At 39.0% G+C, this 21,532-nt stretch overlaps 1 protein-coding gene across 1 annotated transcript in view; it reads right to left on the minus strand.

Moving 5' to 3' along the window:
* The window catches only part of LOC150086631 (TNF receptor-associated factor 3-like), a 214,147-nt gene that overhangs the window by 43,463 nt on the left and 149,152 nt on the right, over window positions 1-21,532 (minus strand). The window contains exon 11 of the mRNA XM_090372210.1: window positions 15,143-15,238. Coding sequence (XP_090228336.1) covers window positions 15,143-15,238 — 96 coding nt within the window. The remainder of the gene's footprint in view (window positions 1-15,142; window positions 15,239-21,532) is intronic.

Genomic DNA, 21,532 nt, shown 5'->3' on the forward strand with positions numbered 1-21,532 from the left:
AAAAATATTCCCCGTTTCTCTGACAATGGAGTCTCCTAATAAAACAATGTCCTTTTTAACCAGAGTAGTTTGCACTTGGTTTTTCTGTTTTGAGGCCCAAATCGGGTGTGCATCACTTGGTAGATTGCTGTAGTCTTGAGTCTCTGACGAGCTCCCACATGCATTATTCTCGAGGGCAAGCACCCGTTTTTTCAGTGACTCAAATTGTTCCATCAGTGCATCAAATTGTAATTTAAGATCGGTGCACTCCTTATATCGATCACAAAGAATAGAATCCCGAGGTGAGCTATGATTAGTCACCAGGTTGACCTTGGAAAACATTCCACAGGTTCCGCAACGGATTAAATCATGACTCACCTGTAAATCGCCATCGGCTATTTCTGTGTGAGTCACGATACCCTGTGACGTGTTTAAGGCAGATCTCGTAACTACCATTATAAAATTACCTAAATATCAATGAAAATTAACTTTAAAAAATTATATATATAATATTATTAAAATCGAACTGTTACAGGAAAACCTATAACAAAATAATCCAACAATATCTAAATAAATCAAACATTTAAAAGCACTAATCAACAGTAATCCAATCCACTTAACTCAGGAGCCCTGACGAAGCGCGTCTGCTCACCTCGAATGCCAACACTTGAATTAAGATGTTGGCAATCCACACATCCATTTTCTTTGAAAATAAATCTTTAATGATATTAGTTTTTAATAGCATTTTAAGCTCTTTTATTACTCTTTATTTCTTTCTAAATTTGGAGAATCATCCCTGGGTTGTACTGTATGCATTGAGTTGGAAATGAAAAAAATCTGCAAAATAAAGTTTTCCTTTTCTATGGCTAACACTTATGGCAATTATGTGGCAAGCTTTTCTCGGTTTTTATTGAGACTGTATTTTAAAAAAAAAAAAAATAAATAAATAAATTCCAATATTAATGTAGTTTTATTAATTTTTGCAAAAGGAAAAACTACGTTACAAATGTGAGACAAAGAAGGGATCAAATTGAAATGAGCCTAAATGATTCTCTATTGTAAACTTGAAAAGTTGGCAATTACACTTCTATCAGTTAGTTGGAAAATGACAGTCCAGTTGATTAAACCTGTTCTAACAGAATCCACATTTCTACAGGTACATTTTACCTATAGGAATGTGGATATTGTACTAATGTATATAATTTGGAAACTTATTCTGTTCCGGGTTTTTGTTTTAGTGTTACTGTTTTGTGTTATTCTATTCCAGGTTTTTAGTTATTCTGTTCCAGGTTTTTGTTGAGGGCTGTTCAATAAAAGAATGATCATAATTTTTTTTTCACAACATACTTTTATTAATTATCCATATTTTGATGGTCCTTTTTCATTCAACCATATTTTCTAAAATATGGTGAAAGGCTTTTTTTTTTTGACATGCATTTGAGAATTGCCTCTGATGTCTTTACAACATCTTTTGATGACTGGAAATGGTTTCCTTCCAGAATCTTCTTTAACTTCGGTAATAAAAAAAAAAAAACTGCAGGCTGCAAGGTCAAGGCTCTAGGGAAGATAAGGGACACATTTGATATTAATGCTGGCTAAGTACTTTTTTTTTTTTTTTTCCTTTTATGAAAACACTAAACATGAGAGGTACTAGAACCTATAGTACTTAGTACCGTGCTTGGGTTGGAGGTTGAGAAGACGAAAGAAGATATTTGTTGACATTGGACTTGAACTTCTGTAGACTGTAATTTTAAGGAAATATGTATGAAGGAAGGTTGTTCCAGAAAACGGCAGTTGAATGAATAAACAAGGAAGATGAAAAGTTGGTTCTATGAGTTTCAAGTTGGACAGTAAATGGATGTTGACTGGCGGCGGCACGTGTTCAGACTGTTTTGAAAGAGAGAGCGGGAATTATGGAAGCCAAATCAGAAGAACAGTGCTCATGGAAGTATCTGTAGAAAAGGCATGCAGCAGAAACAGTATGTCTATGAGACAGTGAGTACAGAGACTCTGTTAGAGAGGAGTGTTAATTAACCTAACTGCCCTCTTCTGAATGGAATCTAGAAACCTGAGCGAAGTTTTGGGGGCACCGCCCCAGATGTGCGAACAATATTCCATGGTAGGGCGGATTTGCAATTTATATAGAGTGAACAGCTGTTTGAAAGAAAAGTACTGCCGAGAGCGAAAGAGAAAACAAAGTTTTTTAGATGCAGAGGAAGCAATATTTGTAATGTGCTTGTACCAAAAGAGATTAAAAGTCAGAGTAATTCCCAAAAGAGACATATCTACTTGCCTAGAAATCGGAGTGTCACCAAAGATAAGCATAGGAGGAGAAGAATCCTTTTTGTGAGATATAAGACAAGACTGAGTTTTAGAAGGATTGAAATCAACTAAGTTGTCTTTGCCCCACTGCAGAATTACCTGGAGATCAGCATTTAAGGAATTGGTAGCGGATATTTAAGAAGTTGAAGCTGATTGAGCAGGGCAAGGTTTCTCAAAATGGAAAGTGAAATGCAATGTGCTATCATCGGCAAAACTATGGATAGCATTTGCAGTCAATGGAAGAAGTCCATTAATATACAAGAGGAAAAGAGTGTGGGAAAGAACTGAATCTTGGGGAACACCAGCATTAGTGGAGAACTTAGAAGACAGAGGGCCAGCTACTATCACCCTCAGTGAGTGATCTGAGAAAAATCTGGATAACTAATTACAAAAAACAGTTGGCAAACCATAAGATGGAAGCTTGTTTAGAAGACCTTTATGCCAAACACGATGAAAGGCCTTTGAGATGTCAAGAGCAACTACTTGTGTTTCACCAAACCTTTCCATTGAATTAGTCCATAAATGGGTATTAGTCCATAAGCCAGAATATCACCAGTGGATCGATGCTGATGGAATCCGTACTGGCGATCGTTGATCAGACGGAAGGTTTCTAGGTAGTTTAAGAGTTGGCGGTTAATTGATTTCTCCATTACTTTAGAAAGAGTAGAAGTAATTGCAATGGGACGATAATTGGATGGGAGGGATTTGTTACCCTTTATAGGAACTGGCTGGATATGAGCAAATTTCCAAGTAGAACTAAAAACACCTTTGGAATAAGAAAGTGAAAAAAGGCAGCAAAGAACAGGAGTAAGTTCAGGAGCACAGGTTTTGAGAACAAGTGGAGAAATACCATCAGGACCTGGGGTTTTCTTAGCATCAACATCCGTCAAAATCCTTCTGACATCCTTTTGATGGAAGACTACAGGAAGCATTGAATGCAGCGTGTTGGAAATGGTGGTTTACAAAGATCATTAATACATGAGTTGGAAGAAAAATGTGATGCTAGCAGGCCAGCTTTATCCTTGGCTGAAGTGACAACAGAACCATCTGGTTTTGACAGAGGTGGGAGCACAGATGGGCAAAAGTTGCAGCCAATAGCTTTGGCAAGAGACCAGAATGCTCGGCTACCATTAGGGCAAGAGGCAAATTTTCTACTCTTAGCCTGTTCAAAATCTAGTTTGGACTGATTAATAACTGCTTTACAATTGTTTCGAGCTTTGGTGTAGGCAGAAAATGAAACTGAAGAATTGGAAACAAGCCGATTACGATATGCAACGTTCTTCTCTTGAACGGCCTAGAACATTTATTGGAAAACCAAAGTTTAGATAAAGGATGAGATTTTAAAGGGTGTGGAATAAAGGATTCCATTCCTACAAGAATACTTTCACTAACACGATCTGAGCAAATGTTGACTTCAGAAGTTTTGAAACAGTAATGCGACCAAGGAAAAGAAGAAAAGAAATCTCGCAGGTTATCCCATTTTGCATTCTTGTAATGCCAAACAATACGAAGTTGGGAATAGCCATGAGATAAAGGCTCCACTGGAGAAGAGACAATCACCAAGTTGTGATCTGAAGTGCCTAAAGCACCACTCACTTTGACTGTGTTCTTAGAAGGGTTGTTTGTGAGAAAAAGATCAAACGTGTTGGCTGAATAGTTAGGATTGTGCGGTATTCTTGTAGGTAAATGAATAATCTGTGCAAGGTCACTAGTAATTGCAAAGCCTCAGCATCTCGACCAGCTGGGTCTGTGTGACTAGAAAATGGAAGCCAGCTGGAGCTGTGAACATTAAAATCACCAAGGAAAATTACCTCACTGTTAGGAAAGCTAGACTGGAGAAAGTCAAGTTGCAAAGAGAGGAAGTCAAAGAGCTCCAAGTAATTAGTAGAGTTGGAGAACGGTAGAGACAACAGATGAATCTGACACAGTGAGGTAATGAGGTAGAGAGATTTTAAGCCAGAGAAGATCGAAAGAGGAGATTCGATCTTCTCTGGATTCGTCAGTCTGCTGACGAGGCTACTAGTGACGGTCGTGTTCAAAGCCGCTAAGTGGATTTTTCTTATTTATTGATTTGAAATTATTGTTTTTCTAAAACTTTTCATTTAAATTTAGTAGTATAACATTATTTTGTGATTTTTTGATTAATTTGGTGTATTTATTCTTTACTCGGCCTTGTAAAAGTATCGGTAAGGGTTTCCACGTGTTCGTAACTACCGTTCGTAACTACCGCTCCCGTTAGTAACTTTCCCGCCATTGTGATACCGTACTAGATATACCGTAGGTTATATACCGTACTAGATAGCGTTAGTTGAACTTCGTTAGCAGTTAAATTGTATGTTTAAATAAATACATATAACGACTTAGATTACAAACGTAATATAATTAATAACATAACATAATTAATTAATAAATTAATAGAATCATGACTCAGACCAGAGTAGCAAAGCAAAAGGCTCAAGCTAATGGAATTGCTGTGGCTCAGAGCAGAACTGAGGGGGGCAGTTGTCCTCTGACTCACAGCCTTATAAAATGCACTGTTTGCTTGATGTTTGCAGAGCAATCGGGTACGGGACATGATACTGCCAAGGGGGATGTCTTTGTGTGTGCGCGATGCAAGGAGTGTATTGATATCAGGCAACAACTCGGCGTTCTTGTGGGCCTATATGAGAGCTTGAAGGACAGGGTGGATGCCCTCGAAGAAACTAAATTGAGGGGCCCATCAAGCTCTCAGCTGCCCACATCAACGCCAGAGCTTGCACTTGGGCATCGCGTGACACAGAGACAACCCCTAAGGCAGAATGCGCTGGTCCCGAAGGAACTAGTAGTTGTTGGTGACTCTATTGTCAGGGAAACGGGGAACATGCTTTGTAAAAAAGATAGGTGGAACAGGACCAGGGTATGTCTGCCAGGGGCAAAGGTTGATGACGTTGTAGAGCGAATATCATCTTTTAAGGGCACAAAAGGTGATATAGTTGTACACGTTGGCACTACTAATATTAAGAGTAAGAGACCGGCAGAATTACTTAACAAGTACAGGTCACTGTTGAACAAAAGCCGAGAATTAGGGATGAATTTGAAAGTGTCTGCAATTCTGCCCAGACACGATAGGAGGGAGTATATGATGAGAGCCTTGTCGATCAATTCAGCCCTGGATAGATTGTGCAAGGCTCAAGGGGTAGAATTTTTTTCAGCCTGGACTGTACTTGTTAACAGGAGAGATTGCTTCTACAGGGATGGGATACACTTAAATAGAAAGGGTGCAAGAATATTTGCTGATGCTATCTAGGCAGTGTTAGGTGGGTCGGAAAACTGCTAGCTTGGGGGGAGACAAAGACCAATAGATTGACAGTAGCCACTGGCAGAGGTGAAAGAGATTCTTGCACTTCTTCTATTAGAATGAGCAGAAGCCTGAAAAACAAGATGCATGGTATTTCAGAGACTGCTGGGAGCCATTGCGGTACAAGTAAACACATGGGTTGTGTTAGGGTAGCTAAGAATAGAAACAGGTGCAGGTATACTTGCGTGTACACCAATGCTAGGAGTTTAGTAAATAAATTTGATGAATTTGAGGTATTGCTCAAAACATCGAAGGCAGATATTGTTGGGATATCAGAGACGTGGTGTCACACAGATATAAGGGATGCAGAACTGCAATTTGGGGAGTACAACGTCTACAGAAAGGATAGACAGGATAGGAAGGGGGGAGGGGTTATGCTATTAGTTAAGAAACACATAAAAACCAAGGAAGTGAAGCCAGTCGACATCGCTGGACAGTGCAGTGTGGAGTCAGTTTGGAGTGACATAAACATTGGGAGATCAAAATTGAGAGTAGGAGTGTGCTATAGGCCTAATGACTCTGATGAGTATAATAAGGAACTGTACAGGGAAATAGAGTGGGCCAGTAAATCAGAGTGTCTTATAATGGGAGATTTTAATTTCCCAGATATTAACTGGAATTTGGGGGCTGGTTACTCACACACTAGCAGGGCTTTTGTGGATTTATTGGATAATTGTTTTCTACATCAGCATGTTCGGGAGGCAACTAGAGGGAGTAATACTCTTGATTTGATTATCAGCAGTGATTCTTCATGCATTAAGAATCTGCAGATAAATGAACCACTAGGTGGCAGTGATCACAGTGTGCTGAAGTGGGATTTACTCAAAGAGGTAACTACCATTAGGGGTAAAGGGAAGGGTTATTGCTTCCGTAAAGGCGACTACGATGGACTGAGACAGTATTTAAATTCTATACGGTGGGACCAACTGATGATGTTACCAACAGCAAATTCAAAATGGGAACCATTCAAAGAACTTATCTTGGAAGCTACTAGGCTTTACATACCAACTAAGAAATATTGTTCAAGGTTTAGGCCTAAATGGATGTCAGATGAACTAATGAGGCATATGGCAGAGAAGAAAAATGCATGGGATACATACAAATTAACACATGACACAGAAGCCTATGATAGATACAAGTTGATATGCAACAAAGTTACAAAGGAGGTTAGGCAGGCGAAGGCAGATTACGAGAAATCCTTGGCAAGGGATGCAAAGAAAAACAGCAAAGAGTTCTTTACTTATGTAAACTCTAGAAGGAAGGGGATGAATCAGATTGGTCCACTTGATATTGATGGGTCAAGTGTTGATGATCCTGCTCAGGTAGCTAACAAACTAAATGAATATTTTGCATCGACATTCACACATGAGGAGTTATTCAGCGAGGGGAATGCCAGAGGTGTATTCAACTCTAGCAGTAAGCTACAGAATCTTGAAATAACTGGGAGTAAAGTGGAGGAGAAACTGTTGAAGATAAACACAAGAAAGGCACCCGGGGTGGATGGGATCTATCCAGTTATATTAAAGGAGGCAGCAAAGGAAGTAAGCAAACCCTTAGCCATAATTATGAGAGCTTCCTTGGACTCAGGGGAGGTACCCATAGACTGGAAATGTGCAAATATGACCCCAATTCACAAAGGAGGATCAAAGGCTGACATAAGTAATTATAGACCTGTGAGCTTAACTTCTGTTCCAGGAAAATTAATGGAGGCACTGGTTAAAGAAGCACTGCAGGATCATTTAGACAAGACTTCAGTTATAGCTCAGACACAGCATGGTTTTGTTAAGGGGAAGTCTTGCCTGACCAACTTGATTGGATACTATGATGCAGTCACAAAAGAACTGGATGCAGGGAATAACTTTGATATTATATACTTGGATCTTAGAAAGGCTTTTGATACTGTTGCACATGGAAGACTGCTACACAAATTGGAGCAGTGTGACATTGGAGGCAAATTGCTGCTATGGATAAAGGGGTGGTTGAGGGGGAGAAGACAGAGAGTGGTAATCAATGGACACTGCTCATCGCGGACTAATGTTATTAGTGGAGTCCCTCAGGGCTCAGTGTTGGGTCCATTATTGTTTTCTGTATTTATAAATGATATTGATGATGGTATATCGGGCTTAATGTCCAAGTTTGCAGACGATACAAAGGTTGGCAGGGTTGTCAAGGACACTACTGACACTATGCTGCTGCAACAGGATCTGGAAAGGTTGAGCAGATGGGCTGAGAGGTGGCAAATGAAGTTTAACATTGACAAATGTAAAGTACTACACATGGGAAACAGCAACCCCAGAGCAACGTATCAACTCTGTGGTACTACACTGACAGTGGTAGAGAATGAAAGGGACTTGGGGGTGGTTGTGCAGGCAGATATGAAGTTCTCTGAGCAGTGCAGACGGGCTGCAAGAGTAGCTCATGGAGTATTGTCAATGATATACAGGAATTTTTCCAGCAGGGATAAGGAGGTGATTATTCCATTGTATAAGGTGATGGTCAGGCCACACCTAGAATACTGTATACAGGTCTGGAGGCCTCATTTCAAGAAGGATGTAGAGCTGCTGGAACGAGTACAGAGAAGGGCAACAAGATTAGTGAATGGAACAAAGGGGTGCTCTTACGAAGAAAGGCTTAAGTTTTGCAAATTACAGTGTCTGGAGACTAGGCACCAGCGAGGTGATCTGATAGAGGTGTATAAAGCCTTGAATGGTTTAAGCATGCTCAATGCTGATGGGATTCTTCCTCTAGCTCAGAAAAATCACCTGAGAGGGCATAAATTCAAATTGAGGAAAGACAGATGTAGAATAGACGTGCGGAAATTTGCCTTTAGCCAGCGGGTGGTTGGTTGGTGGAACAGACTTCCATCCCTTGTGGTGGAGGTTGATAGCCTAAATAAGTTTAAGGCTCAGCTGGACAGGTATTTTGAACGAACAGAGGGGTGAAGTGGAAGTGGGTTTTTTTTTTTTTTGGCTGATGCTGCATAAGCTTGCTTTCTTGCATCAAATGCCTCTACTAATGCTAATGCTAATGCCAATTCCAAATTACCACGTCTCTGACAGGGAATATCGGAATGGACATATGCACAAGTACCACATTTGAGGCGAAAAGAATCATACAGTGAATAATTTGGGCAAATGTGATGAGCAGTAGTTGAATCAACCGATAACTGATATTCTGGCAGAAAAAGTATGTGGGGTTTGGCAGACTGCAAGTGGAAATGGACATACATCGTTGAGATTAGAATTGAGACCACGTATATTTGTGAAATGAACTAGGAAGTGTTTGGGAGGTTTAGATCTTTTCGCAGGTAAGCTTACTCTATTAGTTTGACAAATCATGGTGTATTCAATAGTAAGAAAAAGTGGGGGGGCAACATGCTGTAGGAAGTAATGAAATTTTTGGATATGGCGTACACATGATAATAATATAACCAGATTCTTGACATAACGTGGCCCACTGCATACACATAACTCGGACTCCCTCCAGTCACTATCTGGCAGAGTAGAGGTAGCAAGATTATACAATAGCTGATCTGGAAGCCTCCTAAAGAGTTACCAATTGGTTCGGTCCATGTACTAACTAGTGGCCAGCCTGCGAACACCGTTTTATAGCTGTTCCTTTGAAATGTAAGGAAGATTGGATCTTGCCATGATGTTCATCTGTTCATCATAACCTCTAAAGTCATCAGTCATACTGCATGATGGAAGAGATGGGGAAGGGTTACTGGAACTTAGCTCTGGAGACTAAACATGGGTTCCACCACTTCAAGCCTCCAATAAGAAAAGCATACTTGATGACAGTATGAGTGATGTGAGGTCTCACATTGTCATGATTCATCCACATGCGTGCAGTGATTTGTGACAAATGTGATGCTGCAAAGTGTACAGTACAGTTCTGTAGAAAGGTCCCGTAATAGTCGTATGATGTGGCACAACATGCTGGTAAACCATTCCTTGAATGTCAAAAAAAGCGACGACCATAATTTTTCCTGCAGAAGCCACACTTTTGTTTTTTTCGGTGTTGGTGATGATGAAGGCATCCAAACAGAGCTTTGTTATTTACTCTCTGGTTAGAAATTAATCCAAGTCTCGCCCGCCATTATCACCTTGTGCAGATATGGTGAAATATCTGCACAAGGTGTAGATCCTCACCATCTTCAGGGATGGGATACACTTAAATAGAAAGGGTGCAAGAATATTTGCTAATGCTCTTGAGGCAGTGTTAGGTGGGTTGGAAAACTGCTAGATTGGGTGAATTCACAGACTAAAAGATTAACGGTAGCAAAAGGCAGAGGCAAAACTGATTCTTAAACTGCTTCTATTGTAATGAGAACCAGTCAAGAGAGCAAGTTTCTGGGGACTTTAATAGCTGCTCGGAGTCATCATAGAACAAGTAAATACATGGGCTGTGTTGGGTTACTAAGAGTAAGAATAAGTGCATGTATACTTGCATGTACACTTAATGCTAGAAGTATAGTAAATAAAATTGTGAATTTGAAGTGCTGATCAAGACATCAAAAGCAGATATTGTTGGAATATCAGAGGCATGGTGTCACACAGATATAAGCAGTGCAGAATTGGAATTTGGGGAATACAATGTGTACAGAAAGGACAAACAGGGTAGGAAGGGAGGAGAGGTTATGCTGTTAGTTAAGAAACACATAAAATCTAAGGAAGTGCATCCAGTTGACACAGGTGGGCAGTTATAGGCCTAAGGACTCTGATGAGTCGTTAGGCCTACAACAAATGAGCAATTGTGCAGATAAATAGAGTGGGCCAGTATATCAGAATGTCTTGCAATGGGGGATTTTAACTTTTCAGATATTGACTGGAATTTGTGGGTTGGTCACTCGCACGCTAGCAAGAATTTTGTGGATTTATTGGAGGATTGTTTTCTACAGCAACATTATCGAGCGGCAACCAGAGGGAGTAATACCCTTGATCTGATTATCAGCAGTGATTATTCATGCATTAAAAATTTGCAGATAAAGGAACCACTAGGTGACAGTATACTGATGTAGGATTTACTTAAAGATGTAACTACCATCAAGGGTAAAAGGAAGGGTTTTTGTTTTCGTAAAGGTGACTACAGTGATCTCAGACAGTTTTTAAATTCTATACAGTGGGATCAACTGATGTTGTTACCAATGGAGAATTCTAAATGGGAAGTCTTCAGGGACTTCATCTTAGAGGCTACTAGGCTTTACATACCAACTAAGAAATACTGTTCAAGGTTCAGGACTAAATGGATGTCAGATGAATTAATGAGGTTCGTGGCAGAGCAGAAAAATGGAAGGGATGGATATAAATTATCAGGCAACACAGAAGCCTGTGGCAGATATAAGCTAGTCTGTAATGAAGTCACAAAGGAGGTTAGGCAGGCGAAGGAAAATTACGAGAAATCTTTGCAAAGGATGCTAAGAAAAACAGCAAAAAGTTCTTTACTTATATAAACTCAAGAAGGAAGGGAATGAATCAAATTGGTACATTTAACAAATATGGTTAGACTATTGATGATCCTATTCAAGTAGGTGATAAACTGAATGAGTATTTTGCATCTACATTCACACATGAGGAGTTATTCAAGGAGGGGGAATGCCAGAAGTTTATCAAATTCTAACAGGGAGCCAAGTGATTTTGTAATAACTGAGAGCAAAGTGGAGGAGAAATTGTTGAAGTTAAACATAAAAAAGGCACCTGGAACAGATGGAATATATCCAGCTATAATGAAGGAGGCAGCAAGGGAAGTAAGCAAACCTTTAGCCATAATTACGAGAGCATCCTTAGAGTCAGGGGAGGCCTCCACGGACTGGAGATGTGCAAATGTATCCCCAGTTCACAAAGGGGGGTTCAAAGGGTAATACAAATAATTATACACCTGTTAGTTTAACTTCCTGAGAAAATATGGAGTCACTGGTTAAAGAGGTGATACAGGATCACCTAGACAAGACAGCAGTAATAGCTCAGACACAGCATGTTAAGGTGAAGTCTTGTCTGACCAATTTGATTGGATACTACGATGTGGTCACAAAGGAACTGGATGCATAAAATAATTTTGATATCATATACTTGGATTTCAGGAACGCTTTTGATACTGTTGCACATGGAAGACTGCTGTACAAATTGGAGTGGTATGGCATTAAGGGCAAGTTACTGCAATGGATAAAGGGACAGTTGAGTGGGAGACGGTAGAGAGTGGTAATAAATGGACACTACTCTACGTGGACTAATGTTATTAGCGGAGTCCCCCAGGGTTCAGTGCTGGGCCTATTGTTGTTTTGTGTATTTATCAATGATATTGATGAAGGTATATCAGGCTTAATGTCCAAGTTTGCAGAAGATACAAAGGTTGATAGGGTTGTTAAAGACTACCACAGGATCTAGAAAAGTTTGGTAGATGGGCTATTGGCACCTGAAGTTTAACATTGACAAATGCAAAGTACTCCATATGGGTAGCAGTAACCCTAGAGAAACGTACCAACTGTGTGGTACTACACTCAGGGAGTTGGAGAATGAAAAAGACCTGGGAGCAATTGTGTAGTCAGATATGAAGTTCTTTGAGCAGTGCAGATGGGCTGCCACAGCAGGTCATGGAGTTTTGTCAATGATATATAGGAATTTTACCAGCAGAGACAAGGAGGTGATTATCCCTTTGTATAAGGCAATGGTCAGGCCACACCTTGAGTACTGTATACAGGTCTGGAGGTCTCATTTTAGGAAGGATGCTCAGTTGCTAGAATGATTACAGATAAGGGCAACACCATTGGTATGAGGAACAAAGGGGTGCGCTTACAAAGAAAGGTTTAATTCTGCAAGTTGCAGCATCTGGAGACTAGGCACCTGCGAGGTGATCTGATGGAGGTGTACAAGGCCTTGAATGGTGTGAACAGGCTCAATGCTGACGGGATACTTCCACTTGGTCAGCTTAAGATCCTGAGGAAACATAGATTCAAATTGAGAAAAGATAGTTGTAGGATAGATGTGTGGAAGTTTTCCTTTAGCCAGCAGGTAGTTGATTGTTGGAACAGACTTCCATCTGTTGTTGTTGAAGTTTTTAGCTTAAATAAATTTAAGGCTGAACTGGAAAAATATTTGGAGTGACTGGATGGATGAAATGGGAGGGGTTTTTTTTTTGGTTGATGCTGTATAAACTTGCTTTCTGGCATCATATGTGAGACATATGATGCCAAAAACTAATGCTAATGCTGATCTTCAGTGACCATCCGTTTCAGCCCCTGACAATCCTCCATGCAAACTTGTTGTTTCTCAGGTATGCGTTGTCTTGGAACCCAGCATGCACAAACATGTGTCATATGCAAATGATCATGAAGAATACCGTGTATGCTTCCCACTGATATTCTCAATATTTCTGCCTTACTGTTATATGATGATCTTCTTTCCTAATTACAGAAACAGTGTTTACTGTGGTGACAGCAGTGGTTGGAGCTCCAGACCTGCCAATTTTTGTGATTGAATCATATCCATCTTTAAACATTCTAAACAACCTGCGAGCTCTACTATATGGAAGCATAAATTCACCACAAGCCTATTTTAACATTTCATATGCTTCAGCTGATGTTTTCCTGAGACAGACACAAAATCTGAGAGCAGCCTACACGGTTCCTCACATGTCACATAGGCAAAACTGAACAGGCATAAACTTGACTGACTGCCAAAGTCACAATGTGTGCACGAGTCAACTGCTCAGTTGCTATGTGATGCAGCTTGGTTTGGTTTTAAATTCTACAGCTCAGCTAGAAATAGCAAGCAGTATGGCTGTACATAAAAAAATTATGATCAATCTTTATTGAACAGCCCTTGTAATTATCTCTCTATGCATTAAAAAAGTTTTCCTCCTAGTGATATTTATTCGAGCCAATGGGAGAATAGGGCGAGGCAATTACATCACTACAAATGTGCAGGTAAATAATTACACTGTTGTCTTCCATTGAAAGACAACTACCTCCATAATGTTCACCAACCTTGTGCATGTACTTCACTCTGTAATACATGACCACGCATGGCATCATTTGATGTTCCATTGTAATGTCAGCTGATGAAGGGACCTGATATAGTTTGTACATTTGTAAATAGTTTAGTATTTTGTAAATATTTTAGTTAATTATTTGGTAAAAATTCAAATACTGGGTACCTCTCCATACTTCGAATAAAAGTCAGGAAGAAGGCAGTGATTGGCAGGTGCCACTCACTAATTTCCCCCACCCCCTGTTCTCCTAGGTTGACATGCCTAGGGTGTTTATCCCCCCACTTGCCGCAGTTTTAAAATCGGGAACTCATTTTCTGATTTTAAGACAGTGGGATGGGGGATAAACACCCTATCTAAGCTAAGCACCCCCTCGATGACACAAAACAATTGAAACAAAATGCATTCACAATAATCACCTAATCACAGAACTGGACCATACAATCACTCTGTTCTACGACTACGCTCACTGCACGAAGGCAAGTGGTACCCAAATATTTTAGTCCTGCTCTTTCGGATGCAACAATATTCCTCATGCATTATGAAACCCGAAGCAAAAGGTCTTTTCCTAAGTGACCTATGTAAACGCAGGTAAATAATTACATGGTGATATTTATTCCACCTTGAGAATGCCGCGTGATGGAGTAGCCAATAGGAGAAGAGGGATGCGAGTCACCAGGTACAAGTGGGTGGGGAAATTACATCACTACAAATGCACAGGTAAATAATTACATAGGTCATTTCCTGATTAGATATCGATCATAGTGGCATAGTTTTTGGGTAAGGCTGTGTTTGGTTTGAGTACTGATGGCAGGGATGTGGTAAACCACGTCTGTGCCATCAATATGCTTGTGATGAATACAGAACCTCTGTAAAAGCCAGAAAAGTGTTGTGTGTTGCACGTGTAGTTTAGTGTTGGGTTCTGTTGTTTGCGCTGGCTTCTTGGCCGCAGAGTCCCTAGTGGGACTCCACGTCCCCGCTGCCACCACTGGGAGGTAAGCCAGGCTGCCCACAGTACTCTGGCTGCTCTCCATCAGGGGTCGCCTGAGCTTTCTGACAGAACAAAAGAAAAAAAAAAGCACAAGAGAGATAGCTGAAGGATAGGAGTAAAAAGGAGGAGGAAGAACATCAGTGCATTTTGACAGGTATTACTTTTACGTAGAAAAGATTTGACTTACTCCGTCATACTGTACATTTTACTTAGAAAAGCGCGCACAGGGGTTGGCAAGCAAAGTGAGCAGGAGGCAAAGCCCTCTAGTGTTTATTAAAAAAAACCTAATTTGGCACTGATGTGCAGGTGCTTCCCTAGCCATCTTTGGAAAAATATCCAGATACATCTGTTTCGTGTCCAATCCTATCTATAAGGATTATTATCTGTTTCCTTTGTAATCAAATATCAAACTTTGGAGCATTTATATCTAAAACTAAATTCTTGACTAAAAGAATCCAAAAAATATATACCTCAAATCTACATAGAAAATTCACTTATCTACAGAGGGAAAAAAAAGAATACTGACTAACCTCACATGATTTCATAGCATTCTCAGATTCTCTTCTTAAAAACTTAATTTCATTTTGAGCCTTCGAAACTTCTTCTTTAATATTTACTTCTAATTCCTGAAAGAGCAGTTAGATATACTGTGAAAACCAAATTTAGGAATAAAAAAAATTAAGCAAGTTGAATTTTTTTTGTGAGCTGCAATTAACCCTTTTGTGAGTTTTCACTCGAAAAACTTTTCCAAGTGGTTTCTAAGAATTATATATATATGCATTATTATAATTATAATCATACATATATATGATTATATATATGCACTTCAAAAACAAGAGACTTCAAAATGTAGATAAGAGGTGTTACCCAAAAGTTTCCGAAATGTACTTATAAAATAAATTACTCACCCTGGGTCTTATTCGCCACTGTCACCTTCGAAGTAGTCCCTTTGAGAACATAAACACCGATCCCAGCACTTCTCCCATGATTTCAATGCATCCTGAAAGTCCTTCTTCATCATAGTGTTCAGCACAGCCTGCGATTTGGTTTGAATATCCTCTACACTGTTCAAATCTTCAACCCTTCAACTTGATTTTCATTCTTGGGAAGAGGAAGAAGTTGCAGGGGGGTTAAGTCTGGTGAATAAGGAGGGTGGGGATGATTGTCATATTGTTGGATGCCAAAAACTGCACCACAGCAAGAGATATGTGGACTGACGGCACTGTCAAGATGAAGGACCCAGTTCTTTGTGTGCCACTTCTATGGACAGACCATCAATGCAAAGTTCTACTGCAACATCCTGAGGTGATTAAGGGAGGCCGTCACAGACGAATTCCTTATAGATAATCCTGTCAATGTCCGAAAAACAGATCAGCATGGATATCACATTGCTCCTCACTTTTCAGGCTTTCTTCGGTTGGGGCGAAGATGGGCTCTTCCACTGGGATGATTGTTGCTTGGTTTCTGGGTCATACCCATATACCCAACTCTCGTCACCAGTGATGACCATAGAAAGGAAGTTTTGATCACCCCTGCTTGTCCTTGAAGATCTCTGCTAACTTCCATGCGCTGCTGCTTTTGGTCTTCACTCAGTAACCATGGCATGAACTTGGCTGCAATCCTTCACATGTTCAACTTGTCTGACAAAATCTGCTGACAAGTGCTGTATGATAGTCTTACAATTCCACAAATGTTGTGGATGGTCCGCTTGCGGTCTTCACAGATTGCTACCCAAACTTTTGTGACATTTTCCAGGGTGGTGCCCGATGATGGCCACCCTGAGCAATCATTGTCATTAACCGACATTCGACCGTTTTTAAAATGGTTAAACCAGTAGTAGGTCTGTCTGGCCTAAAGAATTGTCACCAAAACCTTGTTTCAACTTCTTACAGGTTTCTGCTGCTGTATCGTTAAGAAGGAAACAAAACTTGATGCAAGCATGTTGCTATCTCACATCAGCCATCGCAACAATTGCAAACTACGTGAAACACACCGCCAAAGAACTGCACATAAATATTCAATGACTTTATCCAGCGTTTTTAAAATGGTTAAACCAGTAGTAGGTCTGTCTGGCCTAAAGAATTGTCACCAAAACCTTGTTTCAACTTCTTACAGGTTTCTGCTGCTGTATCGTTAAGAAGGAAACAAAACTTGATGCAAGCATGTTGCTATCTCACATCAGCCATCGCAACAATTGCAAACTACGTGAAACACACCGCCAAAGAACTGCACATAAATATTCAATGACTTTATCCAGCCCGATGCCACATGGCACACTGATTCACAAAGGATGCATGGAGAGTTACCTAGCACCACAAGTCCATAGTAGACGTAGTTCCTGTGCAACATTCAAATTTCAAGAACATTTGGGTAGCACCTTGTATACGTATACATTTTGAAGTTTGTTTCGATGCAGTGTCAACAAATTACATCTGTATATGTATAGACTGTCTTGAAACTCTATGGAAACACACAGTAATATCTATTAATTGTGCTTACAAGTAATAGTAACCATTTATATATTTATAATAGTTTCAAAAAATCAGTACAGGAGGACCAACCTTTCAAAGTTTGAAACTGAAAAGAACATAAAGAAAAGAATGAAAGAGTGAGAGAAGAGAATTAGACAGCACTAAGGAGAACCAAAGAAGAAGAGCAAGAAGATAATAAAGATCCTCAACAATCACCAAATCTGAGAGATGACCACAGGTATTTTGTCTAGAAATAGTGTATATCAATGTTCTAGTTGGCTGCGCACTTGCATAAGCCAGAAAATAAAATGAAAAATGATTTAACAAAAAACTACAAAAAAAAAAAATAGTAATAAATAAATCAGACATCTCTTCTAAAATAAAAACTATTATCTGGAAAGATAACAAGATATGTTCTAGTTATCTAAATTTTTCCATCAACCTAGAAAAATCAATGGATAATAAAATGCAAATAGCTACAGTATCCAATCCTCACAAGTTTAAATCTTACAAGTTACAAGCTGGAATAACCAAACCACAATGCAACCTTTTTATATGATAGGTATCTGCCAACATGGCAGTAAGTAATTATTTTAGATTTGCATTTTTGTAAGTTCTCATAAGTTCCCTTCAGTATACATTATACTGAACACAACTTGCTTCTTGTTCTATAATAATAAATAAGTGTAAAAAAGGAAATAAAAACAAAAATAATAAAAGGAAATAAGAATTTAAAAAATAAGTCATCATAAAAAACAACATGAAGTTTTATTAATTTCATGACAAAAAAGATCTGGACCATGATTACATTTCTTAAAATAATAACTGCAAAGAAAACTACTGTAATTGTTGACCCTATTCTAGAATATACATATGCCAGTTATTAGAGTTTTCCAGTTATCGAAGTGCCAATTAACAAAGCTTTTACTGTGCAACTGTTACCTTCCTTATTTAAATTTATGCTCAGGGCCAGATTAAGGATGAAAGAGGCCCCCAGCCATATTTAAATTTGATGCCCCTTTAATATATATATAAATACAGTGGATTCAGATTATTTGGGCCACCGGTTAATCAGGGCAGCCGTTTATTTGGGGTAAATCTTAAAAAACAGAACCCAATCGAGAAAATAGCCAGGGTTTACTTCGCTTAATTGGGACAACATACCATTTAATCGGGGCAGGAAACCGCAGCACTGGAGATTACCCTATGATTGTCTCTGACCATACCACATGGTTCAGTTAGATTTCTGGATGTCACAACAATAAAACAATAAAAACAATTAGCAGTCACCTGTTTATTGGGCTTTTCTGTTAGTACAATCTGTCATAAACAGATATTAAACTCGATCTTATTGAAGTTGCAATAACACCGAAAGCTGGAATTCTGTGGGTTCTTATGGTGAAATATGTTCTCACTTGCGCATATCATGTTACTTGAAATTTGTGTGTGCTGTGTTCTTTGTTATTGATTGCTTATCTTTTTACTGTTTTAAATTTTAACCCTCGCCCACAAATTTCAGTGAACAGAAATGTCAACTAGTTAGTATGTACATATTACAGTACGTATTAATTATTCTGATTATCACATATATTCTTCCGATTTTCATGTATCATTTAATTTTTTAATTGGTAAGGTAATAAAGGGTAAATTTGTGCTTAATATTTCTTTACTTTTATAGCCTGTGGATAATATTCCTCCTATTTTGGCTAATTAGAATCGCTGTTTAATAGAATTAAAATTCAATTCGCAAACATGATCACAATGAACAGCGCTTAATACACATTGTATAGTGAACGGTACTTTACTATGGTGATTTGTAATGTGATTTGATTGTACAATGAACCAATTGTAAAGTGAGGGGTCCATTGTATTTTTAACTTTTTTACATGAAACTTCGGATAATTCGGGCAGTCGCTTAATTGGGCCAAAATACGCTAGTCCCGATGTGTACCAAATAACCAAAATCGACTATCTTACATAGGTTTTTATATTTACATTGTGAATATAATTCCTTGATAAAAACATAGACTAAGAGGTCAAAAATGTTTTGTTTTTTTAATTGAAAAATAAAGTAATAATAAAAACAATTTTAATAGACAATTTTAACTTATTTATTGTACAATAAAAAAGATATAAGAATAAAATTTAAACACTTAACAAGTTAAGTTTAAGAATGCTTTTATATTACATGTTTTCTTGGTTTATTATTATTATTATTATTAGAAATTTTTATCACTACTTTAGAAAATATTTACACTGAAAATGAGGCCCCTCTTTGGGTTAGGCCCGTGGGCCATGGCCGGTTTGGCCATAGAGTTAAAGCAGCCCTGTTTATGCTCACTTATTAATGATATGTAACTAAGTGTAAAGAAGCCCATAGCATTTAGTTTATTCAAAACTTCTAAGTCCTTAAACATATTGATCATGCCACCCTGCTCATGCCTGGTCTCCATACACTATAATTTACAAGATGAAGTCTCTCTTCATAAGAATGCCAACATTATTTAAGATGTGGCCTAACCACTACTTTATATAACAGAATAATCATCTCTTTGTCTCTACTGCCAAGACACCATGGCTGTCCTAGCAGTTTACATATACTGTTAGCATTAGCAGAGGCATATGATGCAAGAAATCAAGCTTATACAGCATCAGCCAAAATAAAAAAAAAAAAAAACCATTCCAATTTCACCCATCCAGACATTCTAAATGTTTGTCTAGTTCAGCCTTAAATTTACTTAAGCTATCAACTTACACAACAACAGATGAGTCTGTTCCAGCAATTAACTACCTGCTGGCTAAAAGCAATCTTCTGCATATAAATCCTATAACTATCTTTCCTCAATTTGAATCTATGCCCCATCAGGTTCTTAATCTGAGCAAGTGGAAGTATCCCATCAGCATTGCACCTTATATACCTCAATCAGATCACCTTGCAGGTGCCTAGTCTCCAGATGCTGCAACTTGCAGAACTTAAGCCTCTCTTGGTAAGAGCACCCCTTTGTTCCTCTTACCAATCTTGTTGCCCTTCTCTGCACTCGTTCTAGCAACTTTACATCCTTCCTAAAATGAGGCCTCCAGACCTGTATGCAATACTCAAGGTGTGGCCTAAGCACTGCCTTATACAAATGGATAATCACCTCCTTGTCTCTGCTAGCAAAATTCCTATATATCATTGACAAAACTCCATGGCCTGCTCTGGCGGCCCATCTGCATTGCTCAGAGAACTTCATATCTGACTGCACAATTACCCCAGGTATTTTTCATTCTCCACCTCCCTGAGTGTAGTAACACACAGTTGGTACATTTCTCTTGGGTTACTGCTACCCATATGGAGTACTTTACATTTGTCAATGTTAAACTTCAGGTGCCACTTCTCAGCCCATCTGCCTAACTTTTCTAGATCCTGTGGCAGTAGCATACTGTCTTTACTGTCATTAACAACCCTGATAACCTTTGTATCTTCTACAAACTTGGACATTAAACCTGATATACCTTCATCAATATCATTGATAAATACACAAAACAACAATGGGCCCAGCACCGAACCCTAGGGTACTCCACACTAATAACATTAGTCCACGTAGAGCAGTGTCCATTTATTACCACTCTCTGCTGTCTCCCACTCAACCATCCCTTTATCCAACGCAGCAAATTACCCTTAATGCCATACCACTCCAATTTGTACAGCAGTCTTCCATGTGCAACAGTATCAAAAGCTTTTCTGAAGCCCAAGTATATGATATCGAAATAATTCTTTACATTCAGTTCTTTTGTGACCTCGTCATACTATTATTATTATTATTATTAGTAGTAGTAGTAGTAGTGGCATGTGATCCAAGAAAGCAAGTGTATGAGCTTATGCAGCATCAGCAAAAAAAAAAAAAAAAATATTACAAAACAATTCTCTCTAAATGTTTGTCCAGTTCCTCCTTAAATTTATTTAACCTATCAACTTCCACGACAGATGGAAGTTTGTTCCAGCAATTAACCACACGCTGGCTAAAGGCAAATTTCCGCACATCTATTCTACATCTGTCTTTCCTCGATTTGAATTTATGCCCGCTTAGGTTCGTAATCTGAACAAGTGGAAGAATCCCATCAGAATTCAGCATGCTCAACCCATTCAAGGCCTTATACACCTCAATCAGATCACCTCGTAGATGCCTAGTCTCCAGCCACTGCAATTTGCAGAACTTAAGCATTTCTTGTAAGAGGATTCCTTCATTCCCTTCACCAATCTTGTTGCCCAGAATTCTCTGTACATGCTCATGCAAATCTACATTCTTCCTAAAATGAGGCCTCCAGACCTGTATGCAGTACTCAAGGCTTGGCCTGACCACTGCCTTATACAGAGGGACGATCACTTCCTTTTCCTGGCTAGTAAAATTCCCAAATATCATTGACAAAACTACATGACCTGACCTGGCAGCCTGTCTGCATTGCTTA

Source organism: Mastigoproctus giganteus, chromosome 4, assembly GCF_048544385.1.
Source record: "Mastigoproctus giganteus isolate SK-2022 chromosome 4, ASM4854438v1, whole genome shotgun sequence".
Classification (NCBI taxonomy): Eukaryota; Metazoa; Arthropoda; class Arachnida; order Uropygi; family Thelyphonidae; genus Mastigoproctus; species Mastigoproctus giganteus.